This window comes from Rhea americana, unplaced genomic scaffold, assembly GCF_003343005.1.
Source record: "Rhea americana isolate MKP2758 unplaced genomic scaffold, rheAme1 scaffold_160, whole genome shotgun sequence".
NCBI classification, from domain to species: Eukaryota; Metazoa; Chordata; class Aves; order Rheiformes; family Rheidae; genus Rhea; species Rhea americana.
Genome location: NW_028185706.1, coordinates 92,992 through 108,987, shown reverse-complemented (window position 1 = coordinate 108,987; position 15,996 = coordinate 92,992). Strand labels below are relative to the sequence as shown.

The 15,996-nt window shown below is 37.5% G+C and overlaps 1 protein-coding gene across 1 annotated transcript in view; it reads right to left on the bottom strand.

The window, feature by feature from the left end:
* Positions 1 to 1,020: 1,020 nt before the first annotated feature.
* Positions 1,021 to 15,996, bottom strand: part of LOC146598536 (estrogen-related receptor gamma) — a gene marked incomplete at its 5' end in the record, with an annotated part of 55,365 nt that continues 40,389 nt past the window's right edge. Inside the window, one exon of the mRNA XM_085300118.1 lies at positions 1,021 to 4,681. Coding sequence (XP_085156244.1) covers positions 4,437 to 4,681 — 245 coding nt within the window. The remainder of the gene's footprint in view (positions 4,682 to 15,996) is intronic.

Genomic DNA, 15,996 nt, shown 5'->3' with positions numbered 1-15,996 from the left:
CTCTCTGCCMCTCCTTCCCTTCAAAAAATTACTTCTCGGACTGGTTAAAATATGGAAGGCGATAATAGCACGGAAACACCCCCCCCCCGGTTCAAAGCAAAGTAGCGAAAGCCCCCGCGCGTCCCTGGTAGTCTACAGCTGAAACAGTCCTTGTCCCTGCGCATCACTCGGCTCTCTGTCATCAGCCCAAACCTCCAGAGAGTGGCCAGCAGCGAAGGTGAGAAGTATGTTGGCAAACACAATGACAAAATACTATCAGGATAGGCTAAAAAGCAAGAAAAGCACACATTAGCACTTCTGTGACGGTTCCAGAAGGGTCCACAGGCAACACCGGCTGACCCCGGGCAACCAGGCTGCAGCCTTTCAGCCGGCGAGAGGCCACTGACTCTGAGGGCTGCTGTTTAACCCCTTTAGATCTTCAAGACTTATCAGTGCTCTTCATTAACACCAATCTATATTATTGCTCCTGTGGCTATTTACTTCCATTCTGGAAAGCTGGATCAAATAATACAGATTTTTTTTTTTAAAAAAAAACCTACCCTAGAACACATAAAAGGAGTCTCTCACAGTAGGAAATGAATGACAGACTCAGTTGTTGATGGAGAAAGCAAACAAGTACTTCTGGATGGTATTAAGGTGATCTTAAAATAGTGGGAAAGTTTTCTTTTATGACATTGACAGAGAGGCAATGATTTGGAGTAATGCAGGCTGATGTGGAGATGCTTTAAGATTAAATAAGTGCTATATAAAGGCCTGTCAGACTGCATTCTAATGTGCTATGAGACATTTTGCATATTTAAGAGTATGCAAAATGTCTTGTACCACACTGGAATTCATTCTGACAAGGCTTTATATAGCATTTATTTATACTCATATTCTGCTTTAAGGGAACAGGGAGAATGCTTGCTACTCTTTGAATGGAAGTAACGAAAGGCAATGCTTATTGGTTCGTTTCCTTCTCAGAAAAACAAAACAAAACCAAAAAAACCCCACAACACAAAAAATAAAATAAAAGCAATCAAAAGTGGAAGCTTGTTTAATATTGCTCTACCATCATCCTGAAAGGCATAATAATTTGAGTTACACATCTGAACTGATTGGAGTTACAGAATCATATCTCCTTTTTGCATTTAACAATATATACAATATAAAATAAATACATTTACACAAATGGACATTGGTTGGAGCACACGGTATGATACACATCACAAAAATATACAGTTGATTGCTATACAGATGTGAAGCCCATCTACAGCTATAGACATGTTTGTTTCTTTTTTTTTAACTACTGGCTATTATGCAACTCCTGGATTATTATAAGCAGTTTAATTTTTTTTTGTCCTTTTGCGATCTTTGCACGATAAGACTGCCATAAAATGTTTTCCTAGGCAGGTAAACAGAGACGCTTAAATAATTAAAATACAATCACCAACACCCATTTTCTCTTCTATAAGAAAAATAGCAGTTTTAATTTTTTATATCTTTTTATGTTATCATTTAAATGCAAAATAGTGGAATAAATACAACAATCTGATCTGATTGAAACAAATGTGTAACCTCTGGAAGTTACACAATCATATTGCTTTAAATAAGAAAAAAATTAAAAAATGAAGCAAAAATAGAAATTAAATTGTTATGGCTAAAACTTACACCCTTGAAATTTTCCCAACACTTCACATTAAGTAAGTGGTCTTGAAAGAACTCTTCTCCAGCAAGGTTTAAGATGAACAATATTATAAAGCCCGTGCAGTGCTTTTAGCTATATTTCAGGTAATGTTTTTACAGTCTTGAGATACTTGTTCTTTTGCAGCTCCAAAAAATTACTGAAAATGAAAACTAAAATTTGCACCGTGTGCCTTTAACACATCTCCATTTTTTTTGTGTTTTTGTATATTTTTAGTTGATTGGCTTTTGACCCTGAAGCCCAAGTTCTTTAATGTGATACAGCAAAAACAATATTTATATTATATATTTATATATATATAGTGTACTTGAACAGTAGCAACTTAAACCCTGCACAAACTTTCTGGAAAATAAACTTTTTTTTCGCACTCTTACATATATAAATAATCTTATAGAATCAGCACCTTTTTCCCAGGAGTTGTATTTTTTTTTGTCAGTTTTAAAAAGGGATGTGCCAATTTCTGAACTCCTATCACAGCTATAAATTTCAAGTTATTGACCATCTGAATGAATTGCTAATGATGATTTATCTAGAATCACACTACAGTCACTTCTCTACTGAGAAAACACAATCTACAATATAGTCCCATATAGCTAATGATAGATACACAGTTTTTCTCTAGCACAAGGCTGATGTAGCATCAGCCCCTTGTATTTTGTTTAAAGCACACAAAGTAGCAATAGTTTTGGAAACTTGTCCGCACCAAAAAGTTTTGCAACAACACAGAGCGAGTTAATAACAACATCTGAGAGATGATTGAATAAAAGCTATATTTACAGCGTTTAAAAATTAGACTTATCTATAATCTTGAAATATTCAAAGTTTTATTTCTAAGCTATACATTGGTATTCTATAATAAACTGTTACAGAAATTATCCCTTGTTTTGAAAATATTATGATTTCAATGTGTATCTGTTCATAACGAGTATTTGTCTGGAGTTTCAATCTCTTAATTATTACTAGGAAGAACCTTATTACCGGTAAGGAATAGAATATACTACTGTAATCTCCTGAGGAATTGTACATCCAATATTGTCTCTAATTCTACCCTGTGTCTATAAGCACACACCACAAGAATCCAAACACCACAAGAAGAACAAGACAACAGTCTTTGAATGCAACATAAAAATTCAGAAAAGCACAGCAAACATGAAACATTGAAAAGCTGAACTACATTTCTTTTGTTTGTTAGGATTACAATTTTAATTACATCTGTGTACATAGAATAAGGATGTTCACATAGTACAGGGAGCAGCTACTAACACTGGTACATTGGTATAGCATTTGATGGAGGTTATTGTTTATTGGTTATTTAGCGACTGTAGTTTTCTGGGGGCATCTAATTGGTTTATACATTAGATTACACCTCTTAACAGTCTTGAAACTGACTGACTTTCATGCTGTGACAATACTGGTTGAAAAGCACGTATACTGGTTTAGCTACTTGTTAAAATTGCAATTTACAAAATGAAATCTAAATTAATAAATAAGGTACAGAAGTGTTAAATTCTTGAATTTGGTCAGAAGTCTACTATTCTGATTTCTTAATTTTGCAAATATTGGCATTTGCCTTATTGCCTCTAAGCTACTACTGGTTCATAGGGTTTTCTGTGAGTGTAAGTTTATAATTTTGCAAACAGGCAGTATCTCATTTGTTTACAACTGAAGCAGTTAGAAATCATGTAGCAACTACACCGTTGTACAGTCGCTGTCTCCTAACACCTTTATAGATTGGTATTTGACATGTAGTATTTATATGTTAGACTACTCAGATATACTGTAGGTGTAATCTAATCCTTTGAGTCAGTGAACATTTAGTTATAAACTGGAGCTCATGTTAAGAAACTGGATGTTTTGGACCAGACTGGCACACAACATAAATTGCATCCGTGATAATATGCACCTTCCCTTCAACTATTGCTTTAGTAAGATAAATTCCCACATTAATAAATGGCTGAAAACTGGTAAAGCTGGTACAAAAAAATCTCCATTAGTAAGAAGAAACAAAACATTTAAAAAAATCTTCCTTCAGGATTCATTTGTCCTTCATTATTGTTCATCATTGTTCAAGCCAGCACAAAAATGCAGTATTTTTTTTCTCTTTAGTATTGCATGAATGAATAAAGCTTAAACTATTCCCTGAAAAAGTTACATTGTAGCTAACCTAAGAAATATCTGGAAGACTTGAAAAAACAATTAAGGAATCAAATGGCTGTAACTGATCTAGATGGAAAATGCAATGATAAGAAGCAGCCGATGCATCGTCGCTTAGTCGTCTAATTAGAGACTGCTCCTATGAAATCTAATACTGCATTCAGTCAGTTCACCGTGTTGTACTGTACTGCTAGGTACGATGGTTCTCTCTTTGATTCCTTTGTCATTGGGGACATTATGGTTCATAATAGTTCACTGGCATCCATATTATGGATTTCCATCCTTTGGCAGGCCTGGCTTCCATCTCTCTTCAATTAGAGACCTCTTTTAAAAAGTTCAGCAGCAAAGAAAAAGAGAAAAGGAAAAAGGAAAGGAAAGAACAGAAAGGAAAAGAGAGAAAAGGAAAAAGAAAAGAAAAACTGCATCAGAAAGACACAGAAGAAAAAGTTGAAAGCTGCTTCACAGTCTTGCTGCTAAATATCAGTGCAGTCATTTTTTTCTTAATTAAACACTAAGTTTCTTTGCCATTATTATCCTGTTTATTTTCCCTTTTATTTTTTTTTAAACGTGCATGATGGGAAAGCCCATGATGCTTTAGTCAGACCTTGGCCTCCAGCATTTCCAAAAAAAGTTTGTGCATGGGGACTTTGCCTTCCAGTTTGATGTTGTAGAAATGCTGCACAGCCTTGGTGGAGGTTTGCCTCAGAAGTGGGAGAGTCATCAACATCTTGCCAGCGCGACGTGGGTCTTCCATGTGCTGTCCAGCCTCATAATCCTGCAGAGCCTCATGCAAGACGTCCTGAAGTTTCTGCACTGCCTCAACATCCTCTATGTGCATTGAGTCTGCAAAACAAAGGAGCAACAGGAGTTTTCAGTTTCGTGTACCAGCAAGTCAGGGAATTCTGTGGCTGCACCGCACATTAACTGGCACTGCACTCTCTTACAAAGAAGAAAGATAATTACCCACTTATTTCTATATTGACCTTCAGGAAAATATCTGGATCCCCTGTGGAATTACAAATGCATAATTAACTCTTGGGTAAGTAATCTTTCTCCTCRTCCTCCTCAAACTAGTAAAATGGTCGCCCTAGCTGCTCATAAACCATTTCTTACAGCAGCTGCTTCAAAGAAATTATAGCACCAGAGGACAAAGGCTGTACGAATTGAAGTCCACATTTTATTCGAGATGCAAGAATTACTCCCCTATTACGGAAAAGCTTGGTAAAATGCTGTGGCAGACTCCAAGGCTGTGGAATTGCAAGCGACGGCCCTTAGCCACTGGCGAGTGACATACATGACTACATAAAAACCACAGGACTAGCACTGCTTCACTGGCACAAGGGAAAAGGGGGTTTCGTGTGATTTCCTGACAGGTTTAGCAAAAATTTATCATCTCCCTCACATTCAGRTAGGATGCAATACAGTTTTCAGTCTGCGGTAGGCAACACTTAGTATGTAAAGCTAATACTTTATACTAGGTGTATCCTTACCCCAGAGGATGGTTTATATTGTTACTGCAGCTTTTTTGCATTTTTTTTTAATCACTCAAAGCAAGCACCTTATTTACCTTTCCAGGTGAGATGGTTTGGTGGTATAAGGATTGAGTGACAAGCCTAGACAAAGGCACATGAGGAACTAAATTAAATTGCTACCTGACCTGGAAAGATTAAAGCAACAGAAGTGTGAAGTAAAAGCAAAAGATCCAACTGAGATAACTGTAAAACCCTAAAGAGCAGAAATATAAGGAAGATGTCCCTGAGAACCCACAGTTACCGGACCATGCTGAGGTGACTTCAGATGAGCAGCCCTAACTCCATGACTTTCATGTAATCATCACTGTCAAAGAAAATAATGCTGTGGTCCAAAGGGAGGTGCAGGCAATTAAGGAAGGACAGTCACAAGTGACATAGGCCACCAAGCCCTTCCTGTCAGCTACCAAAATTTGGATGCCCCATAGACTCCAGAGCACACAGATCCCAGCGCTCCATAAAGCACCATATCAAAATATAGTATTTATCATGAATACCAATTTCATGCAGAGGCCTGGTTTGCCATTAACTGATGCACAAGCTATATACGTAACTGCTGCCAGGGGTGAAAGTCCTAAGGAGCTGTGACACTGTACAGGCTAACCTCAGAGTGAAACTGGGACAGTAAATCCATGGCATTATTAGAGCATATCTTTAAAAAATCCATTTCACATAACTTGCCTTGCATCTTAATTTTTTGTTTTGGAATAAAGCTCCTGTTCTCAGACAGAATAATGCCCGAGAAGCTAGACAGCAAAGAACCACTTCTGTTGCTGTTTCCCACTCCTATATGAAGCAGTATCACACACTGAATCACTACTTTCATAGGTCCTCATGTTTTACCCTGTTGATAACAGAATCACAGAAGCCAAATTTTGCAACCCCTGCTTCAAATATCTGAATTACATTCTAAGAGTTAAGATATATCTACAGTTTCATTTCTAAATAATTTGCATATAACTATTTCCTCAGATAATTTGGGCAGGCTCTCTTTCTCAGGTACAAACCTATAAAAACAAAATACCAGTCAGTAAGTAACAGGTTAACCAAAATGCTCCAGTTTCTATTCTCAAAACAAATGTGCAAATTGAAAAGAAAAAAAAAAAAAGTTACAGCTCTTGCTCTAAACCAGACACTTAATTATATACAAGTTTGGATCATTTAACACGTTTTATTGATTCTGATGACAGTTTATCTGTTAATTACACATAATGGAGTCCTATGGGAATTTTACATGTTTAATAATTCTGAGTCTTAGCGGATACATGCTCTAAGAAGCATGCAGTTAGACATACGCTGCAGGGGGATGTGATACTGCGCATCAAAGTGCACTGTGCTGAAAGCGGAGAAGCTCAAAAATATATCCTTTAGGGATAGAGACTACAGCTTTTAAAAAAAGCAGATAGAGAAATGTTACCTGTAGCAAAATTTAGCTCCAATTAATGTGAGCTCCAGATATTTTTTATTTTCCTAGTAGTGAAATTTCTACTAAATAATTCTGCATCAGTAAGAGAAAMCCCCTGAAACCAGTATCCTACAGACAAAATGTAATCAATACAGGCACGTTAACATGCACACAAATGTAGCTGGTGTCTTAAGCATAGTGTCCGGTCACTGGGCTTCATTTGGAATGCAAACTCCAAATAATTTGTCTGAATTACTCTCTTGATTCTTTACCAAGTCCTTGGATTTTCACAAGTATGTTACAGAACACAGACAGGCCGTGCTATACCAAATATTTTTCCATAAACCATGCAGTTCCCATGAACCTGACGTTTGTGCCTTCTCTCCCCAGAGGCAGGGCCATCTTTAGGGTGCTTTAGAAGCCAGATGGGAGCATTTTAGTGGCAATAAAATTCCTAGCTGGTGAAGACAATTCTCAGGCCATGCTTTTACACCATATCACATTACGAGACAGGTCTTTTCTGGAGAAACTGACTATAAATATTTAGTTTTACCCTTTATAAAACTGGTTTGATTCTTCCTAGATGCTGAGTACTTGCAACTGCTACCAAGTCTGAGTTTGCAAATGTATAGATGTAGCCTGGACTAATACATTTTCCTTGCAGAGATGGAACTCCACTGGGATCTTTAGCTCTGCAGGTTGGATAGGAATTTGGCCTGAGACTTGAGAAACACATATGCCTGCTACATTTCTTACATAACAACTGAATGAGGAAAGAAAAGAAGAAGAGAACACACCCTGAAAAACTAAGAGTGGAAGGTGAATCAAAATCTGTCCCAAGATATAGCTGTTCCACTCCCGACTYTGAAACTCTTCCACTGTGTGGACAACATCGTAAAACAAGGGCTTTTACCCTCTCTTTCYAGCAGTGATTGTGCTGCATCTCGGTGGTAGAACAAGCAATTGCTTACATGGAAATGTAATAGTAGTAAAGCATTTAATATATTTATTGCTGTCTTGAAATCAGGTTAGCAACYGGGAAGAATGTGACCAGCCAGCTCCCACAGGCCAAATGCAAGTGGTTCTCGGACAGGAGTTTCGAAACCTTCGCCTTAGGAAATAGATTTTAGAATGTCACAGGAAATGAGGTAAGAAAAAATAGCAGAGAGAGAGAGACACTCACAAACAGTGATTAAGGCTTCAAAATATTCTTTTAAGATTGTGATTTAGCTTGAAAGATTTAAAAATGATTTAATCAAATTACTATGATAATTTAACTTTCCATTTACAGAAAAGATTCAAACTCATTTCAGCTTTACCCGTTCTAGGGTCTGTTAATGTTTAAATGCAAACTCACTAAATCTGTGCTATTTAATTAGACCATGATTCAGCTGGCAGACTGCTCAGGAAAATATTAATCTCTACAAAGATCCTTCTTCAAGTTTTAGCCTTGCAGTTTGGACTTCCACTTTATTCCTGATATTAAACGGATGTAGATCTTAATCCCTCAGGTGTTTGCCTTTGAAAATAAGGAAAATGGTTGAAAATGCTCAACTAGCCAAGGGGAAAAGAAGACAAAAAACTAAAAGAAAAGAGAAATATTTTCAGTAACTACAGACTGGCAGATGTAGAAGTGAATTTAGAGCAGGTTAACTTATCGCTGATAAGCCCAATCCACACTAGTAAGAAATGGCAATGTCAAGAAGAACCACTATAATTTAAGGGAACACCAAGTCTGTGTGACAATTCAGTAGTAAAGAAATAATTCCACAGACAATATGAAATTGAATCGTAAGTTAAGTTCAAAGATTTTGAACGTTCTTCCTATACTAGGAAAAATCTAAAAATATGTGTGTGGGGGGGTTTAATGCCTTTGTAGACAATATGGATAATTTGCAATTGCAATACACGCAAGTAATATCTTGAGGAAATCTACACCCAGATGTAAGCCCTTAGGCATTTTAAAACCATTGCCTATATTAAGGATGAACTTAAATGGGGTCATTTGAAAATTCCGTTTGAAAGCAAGCAGGATTTGATCTTAAATGGCCTGCAAAGACGGAGCCYAGGTGGGTGAAACCGAATTGCTCAGCAGCCAGACACAGAAGCAGCGGATACGGGGCCCTGCTGAAAGCGTGGGAGTTCAGTGCGCAAGTGGGAAAAGAAGCTGATCAGTGTGGCARTGGGAGAACATGAGATCAACAAATTAGGACACAAACTCACTGATCTCCACTTTAAGAATCTCGTCTTACCCTTGCAAATGCTTCGTTTCACCACCACAGCTCGAGACAGTGGGATCGGGCCCCTTTGGCTAAGCTCCACAGAACRGTGATTGATTGTATCATTGTGCAGACATGAGAGAAAACTATAGACTTCTCATCTGAGAAGAAACACCACAAGGTCCAGAAGAAAACTCCGATTACAACATACCGTGTTTAAAATTCAAGCTTTATCTCAAATACGAAAAACGAACATCTGGCCACCCAGGAGTAATTTTTTTACCCTCTCTTTCTAGCAGTGATTGTGCTGMATCTCGGTGGTAAAGCCAGCAATTGCCTACATGGAAATGTAATAGCAGTAAAGCATTTAATGTATTTATTGCTGTCTTTGAAATCAGGTTAGCAGCTGGGAAGAATGTGTTTCACCACAAAGGGTGAAAACTAGCTGAAGTTTGGAAAGCAGCTGAGATGAGGGCATGGTGAGCTCTTCGAATACTGCTCTGAGGAAAGCTGAAGGCTGGTATGTTTGTACTGCTTGGGTACATAATATCACTAAGAAGAAAGCAGAGGAAACCCAGGGGTCTCAACTGAAGTATTTTTCATGTCAGGAAATTCAGGCAGTGGAAAGCAAGAAATTATAATAGTGAATCAAGCAGCAGGGAGTATGCAGCAGTGAGCACGCACATTAAGATGCAGATAAAGCACATCAGAGCGGCAAACAGCAACAAGTAGGGTGAGGTACTTGAACGACAGCAATCACTGTGACATTTGTGATTCTCTATAGCTGAGTCGTTCACAAATTAAAAATGGATAAATCAGTTTAGGAAGTTATGATCTCACATATCCTTGAAAAACTGGATGAGATGAAGAACAAGAATGGTAAACAAATGAGTTTTGCTTTACCTAAGGGCAATAGAATCCTAATCTCAAATAATTATGTCTCAGATAAGAAGAATTCATTATCTAGTTGGTGTTGACAAGCCAAAAAACCCACAAAAATCACTACACTATTTATTCATGGGTAAAGTGCCTGTTTTGCCTCAAATATATGACAAATTTACAAATCTACACTCGCATTTTCGCAAAGTGCTTGCCCATGTTGTGTTTATATCTCATTTTTATGAAAAACACAACACAGTGAAAACATTTTGGAAAATATATTGCTTAAGATAGAAGCAAACCATGGAAATCCTCTAAAACAAACTAAGTTCTTGGTTCCTCTGCCCAGCAATGCCCATCCTTTTCCAGTCTAGAGTTGCAATTACCTCAGATATTACTTTGGTCATCCCTATTTAAGATCAACAAGTATGTATAATTTTGATAACATATTTATGTATCTTTCCTGAACAGAATTATTTGCTGGAAACTGCATGGTTGGGCTGGAGACAAGTGCATAGACAAACAGAGTATTTTCCTGTGAAAAAGAATATGGCAAAAATAGTTTGAAATTTGGATTATTCCACTGGAAACAGGCAGTTCAATCACAATATATGTTGAAAATTAAGGACAAATTAAGAATTCCTTGTCCTTAGTAGTTATGGGCAGTGGCACCTGAAAAATGTAAAACAGAGGCTTGTAAAACTGATACAAGGACTTAGACTGGATTACACTGGTTCAGCCAACTTTTAAGGAGAGASATGAAAACTGAAGCCTTAGACAGTATCATCTAAAACATGGCTGGGCTAAGATGTAGTAAGAAAAGAAATGAATTCACAGAACACACCTGTTTATTTCAGGAGGTTACTGGATTAACAGTGTACTGAAAACACAGAATATATAGGCATAGGCTAAGTCAAAACACAGTAAACCACCYTCTCCTGCTCCTCAAATGCCTGACTTTCCATTATGATGAGTGCAGTGAATAAAGAAATAGTCTGGTAATGCAGAACAAATTGTATAACATGCAATTTGTTCAAATGCCTACTGAGTAAGGCTACTAAAACCCTGGAAAGGGGGAATTACAGGATGGAGATAAGATACCAAATAAAAGAAAATGTTGAATGAATGTGTCAGCATCCTTTTTACCCACTGCAAGATTCAAACAACTGCCACAATAACCAGTGAGAGCCACTGTTTTACTGMTGTGGAAAAGCAGAGCGAGTAACAGTGAGTACTAGCAATTGTGGCGGTGACACAGCAGTGCGCGCAGTTGCTTTCCTACCCAGTGATGCGGATTTGCTTCGCAGCGAATTCAGCAGCCAGCACGGAGGCGGCCGTGGGCAGAAGCAGCAGAGCGCTTCGGTGGCACGGCCGCCCGCGGGCGACGGGCCCGCGCTCCTCTCCTCCGGGCTGCCGCGGGCTTGGCCTCGCCGCTTCGCTGTTGTGACTCTCCAGCTCCTAACACACAAAGTGGGGAGAACACCTACCTATCTCATACTGGGTGAGGAATATCTCGAAGCTACTTAGTCACTAGACCAACCAACGAAAGGAAAGTAGTTAAACTTAGCAAATGGTAGCAGAGTTATTTATCTTCTCTAAGAAGTGTGGGTGTAATCTATTCGATTATATGAAAACAGAATCTGAGGAAGAAACTGTGTTCATGCAACAGGAAACTCTGATTATACCAGCAATTTCCTTTTTCCTTCATTTTTTTCTATGCTGTAACACTCTTTATAGAGGATAATATGAACAGAGCTAGCACAACTCGCTATTTGGCAAAATGAACAGTAGTAACATACCAATGACACACCCACATGTGTATGTTTATCTATCTATTTATATATACACCTATTCATGACAGATACATTTTAATCATGAATTCTAACACTAACAGGATATAGAAGGATGAATAAATAAAATGAAAAAAATGGCATTATTGGAAACTAAATATAATCTTTTGCAACATATGATAAGCCACAGTCTATACAGGGAATAAAGCTGATATATGTCCTGTGGAATAAGCAATCTATAGGGTTCTACCAAATAATTTCTACTATGAAAATATTATTTAACAATAACATTCTAGTGCTCTGAGTACATTTTTTTGGTGGCTGGAAAACTATCAAACTTGTAGGCATGAACTACGTTTTTTACAGGGATAGATGATTGTGAAACTTTACTGGCATCAGTGTTAATCATTCGTGTTTCATTATATTACAAAGCATAAGATGTCCCTTTATGCTCACTCCATTGGTACTGAGAACATTTTTTTTTAAAGAAACAATTAATAAGAGAGACCAGAAATCATGATCTGGAACAGAGGTACTTTTCTGCTTCAAGCAGTATGGGGCTAGGCAGCCAGTATCCAGGCTTAATGTTAAATTTTCAACAGTGCATACAGTTACGCTTTTAAGTGCTTACCATCCACATTCGGGTCAAATTTTTCAAGATCGCAGCAGCCTTTTAGGCAGAGACAAACAGATCAGATTTTCAAATGTGCTAATGTATTTTGACACTCCTGTTATTTATTTTAGTTCTTAGATGGGAACTGAGCTGTTCTTAAAAATCTGGTCTCAGTTATGACTTCAGAGCTCTTTTGCAACATTTGGCCTGAAGGCACAGCGTAGCCCTTACTGATTAGGCAATTTCAAAAACTGCTCACCTGCATCTCCCTGTTTAGCATTACCTAATCAATACATGAGAGCATTTTCTAATGCGAAAGACACGAGCAGGTCATCTTTTATGTGTAGGAGCGTGCGCGTGAGAATGTGCGCACATGTGTACACTTGCACATATTGTGTAAATATTTCACCTTCCCGTCCACACGAGGAAGTAATTGGTACATGCATGTTTTGGAAACTGTTCAGGGTTGATTTTCTGCGTGGGTAAACAAAGTGCTCATTGGTGCCAGATTGCTTCATTTGGGCAGTGCAAGGTGGAACACAGGGCATCTGCATTGAGCAGCTTCAAGGCACTTGTTTGCTTTTGCAGAGAGAAGCAAAAGAAAGAAGGAAAGAGCTAGTGACATCGACGGGACAAGGGCTAGGCTGTGGCAAGAGGGACTTCTCTGGTGTTCAAGCATAAAGAGTGTATTAATTACGACTGAATCAGTTCAGATGTTTAAAACGGACCTGATAAATCCCATATTAAGCACTAGAAATTAAACATATCTGTTGAAATCATGTCTGTATAATCTTTGAAGTACGCTGGACTGAAATGTCTCTACAACATGTGTCCTCTCACATATATATTTAAACTTTCCAGACTCTCTGTGCACTCCATTTGAAATCATTTGACTACAAATAAGGTTTTTGCATTTCTGAAAATTTCTAGATGAAGAGTGGCATTGGTAATCATTGAAAAGGGAACATTTGATAACAGCTGTCTGAGAGTTTCGCTGAAAAACAGCACCTCCTCCCCTCCTTTTGGAAACCAAACGGCAAAATTATCTCAGCTTTTGTACAAATGGACTCTGTAGGCTGAAAGAAAAGTTAATAGTTGGGGTATTTTAATGTTCATGCTACTGAAATGTGTTAGCCAAAACAAAGCTTGTGGTATTTATTTAAATCAAAAAAAAAAAAAAAAAACAATATTAAGACAACCCACAATTTCTTCTTCTAAGTACCAGCAAATGCTCCTATACTCCAGTAGAAAATAACAGGACACTGTATCATAAATCACTAACTGAGGTACAGTGCCATAAGACCACTTTCATCTACTATTTACACTAAAGTTAGCCTGAGAATCTTATTATACAGCATGGATATGGCAGAAATGTCTGAAATGCACAAGAATTTCTCTTTTTACTTCATCCGTTCTCTCCACAGCTATAAAACAAGGTGATTTATTTTAAACTGGAAAAATAAATAGTGGAAAAGCATTAGAAGTTTTTAAAGAAAGTAGATGTTGCAACAAAATATATTTAAACATGAATTGCTAACTTACTATTTTTATAATGGCCCTTCATTTTTCTGCTATAGCTGCATTTACATTAATTAAGGTCATAGTTATGTAAAAATAAATTATCTTCTGGTTTTGTCTATGAAGAGCTGTAGTGTGATTTTAGCAGCATTTGTAAATTGAAACACTAGGGGTCTGACATGCTATAATGGCCTGTAATTCTGCAGGTGCTATTTTACACCTACATGTTAGTGTAGGTACTGGTAGAGGTTTGATATCTGCTGCATGTACAACCTGAAACTGAAATGTTTAATGTCAGCAGTCAAAATATACTGTTGAAAAGGAAGTCAAATAGGTGTTAAACAGCTGGTCTGCCTTTTTTTTTTTTTTAACTCTTCCTTGCAATAGTTTCATTTTAAAACAGCAGTTTTATTTCTATTCAGATGAGAGAAGGAAGTATTTTCACTTAGATGTGTCCTGTTTTTTACTATGCTGAACTATATTTAGCTCTGATATTATCCTGGTTAAAATTCCCAGTGAAATTAATGAAGCTACAGATGATTTTGATATACTGTACGAAGTACGTATGACTAAACTTTTTTGGCAGCGCTATCTTTTATTACTGCTTAAATACTGCATATCTGGGGAAAAGAAAAGGTGTTAGTGTTATCTAACGCCTTAACCTTACATTCCAGCCCCTTATCCTTTTCATTTAATAAGCTGTGGAAATATTTCTAATTCAGAGCATTTGAATTACAGAACTAAAAAACAAATATTAAGGCCTTTCCAATTTAGACTCCTACTTCCAGATAACTTCCTTGTTCTGCTCATTGAGCACGAACAATCCTGAGAGAAACCTTCTTGTAGCTGCAAAGTGTTCTAAAGTGTATATTTAGATCGGTCAAAAATAAATAATCCCCCCCCCAGTTTTGATCTCTGAGGGGCATTTCAGCATTTTTTTTTTAATTCTGTAAGTAAAATAATATTCTAAAACTAAGGATAGAGTTAGTGGGATGGAGACTATTTTACAAAGAAACTAATAGCATTTTGGCTTTGAATGTTTTTGAATTATATTTCCAATTAAAAATGCAGAGTGCTAAATCACATTACAAAGACAAATAGGAAAGTACAACTTCATTGTTGAAAACAATTTCCCTCCTATCAATCTGAGGATTCATGCATCAATATTGTAGATGAACTGTTAATTACAAAATCAATTAAAAAATTATTTCTAAAAACAGTCACGCGTCCTAGCTCTCAGGGGGGCAATTTGGGCAGAAGGTCTCATCTCACTAGGACCGCGCCAAATCACAAGTCGTCATCCACAAGTAAGCAAAAGCAATCTGGTTTTTCATTTTTCAGCGCGGCTGAGCCCAGCCTGAGATTGATCGTCACATATGGCCCCAGAAAACAAACTGTCAATACCTTGAATGCTGCAGAATTTGAACAAATAGCCGTCCGCCCATTCAAGCCACTCATTGCATCCCATTTAACAGATTTTATTGACAGTTTCCTTCTTGTAATTAAAGGGAAAACTACTGGCCAGCAACCAAGATAAAGTTCAAAGATAGGGTCAAAACAAAAGCAGATGGAGGGGCACGGTGTGACTGTCAATGGAACATAGCATCAGAGCATGTTATTGACACACAGGTATCTAATGATCGGCACGTCATTAAAGAGGGATCTATCGTGAACTTTATGCAAATGCTAAAAGGGACTTAAGACCACAGTAAAGCATTAAGGAGACACAAAAGGAAAAACAACAAAGCACAAACGATTTTTACTTATCAGACACTATTCACTGCTTCAGCACTTTTAAATTCAAACGCAGAAAAAAAAAATCTTTCTGAGATTCTTAACCCCTTCTGCACAGGTAATAATTTTGGGAGAAGTATTACCATAAAAGCAGAAGATCACAAAAACAGAAGTACTACCATAAGAGCAGGGGTAAGGTGCGGCCTTCATGAGATTAAGTAAGAATTTCCTCCCTCCACCCATATCCTAAATTCACCCTACCACATAAATCAGTAGCTGTATTTAAAGAGAACATATACAGCGTACACCTGTGCAGCCATCCTTTCTGTTCATTTTAACTGCGATGATTAGACCTGTCTGGATTATGGAATGGATTTAGGAGAACAACATCTATATTCATTTGAAAGGATCTCTGCCTGTAAAATACTCCCCAAATCATCCAGCGCATTATTCTGTACTCCCTCAGGAACA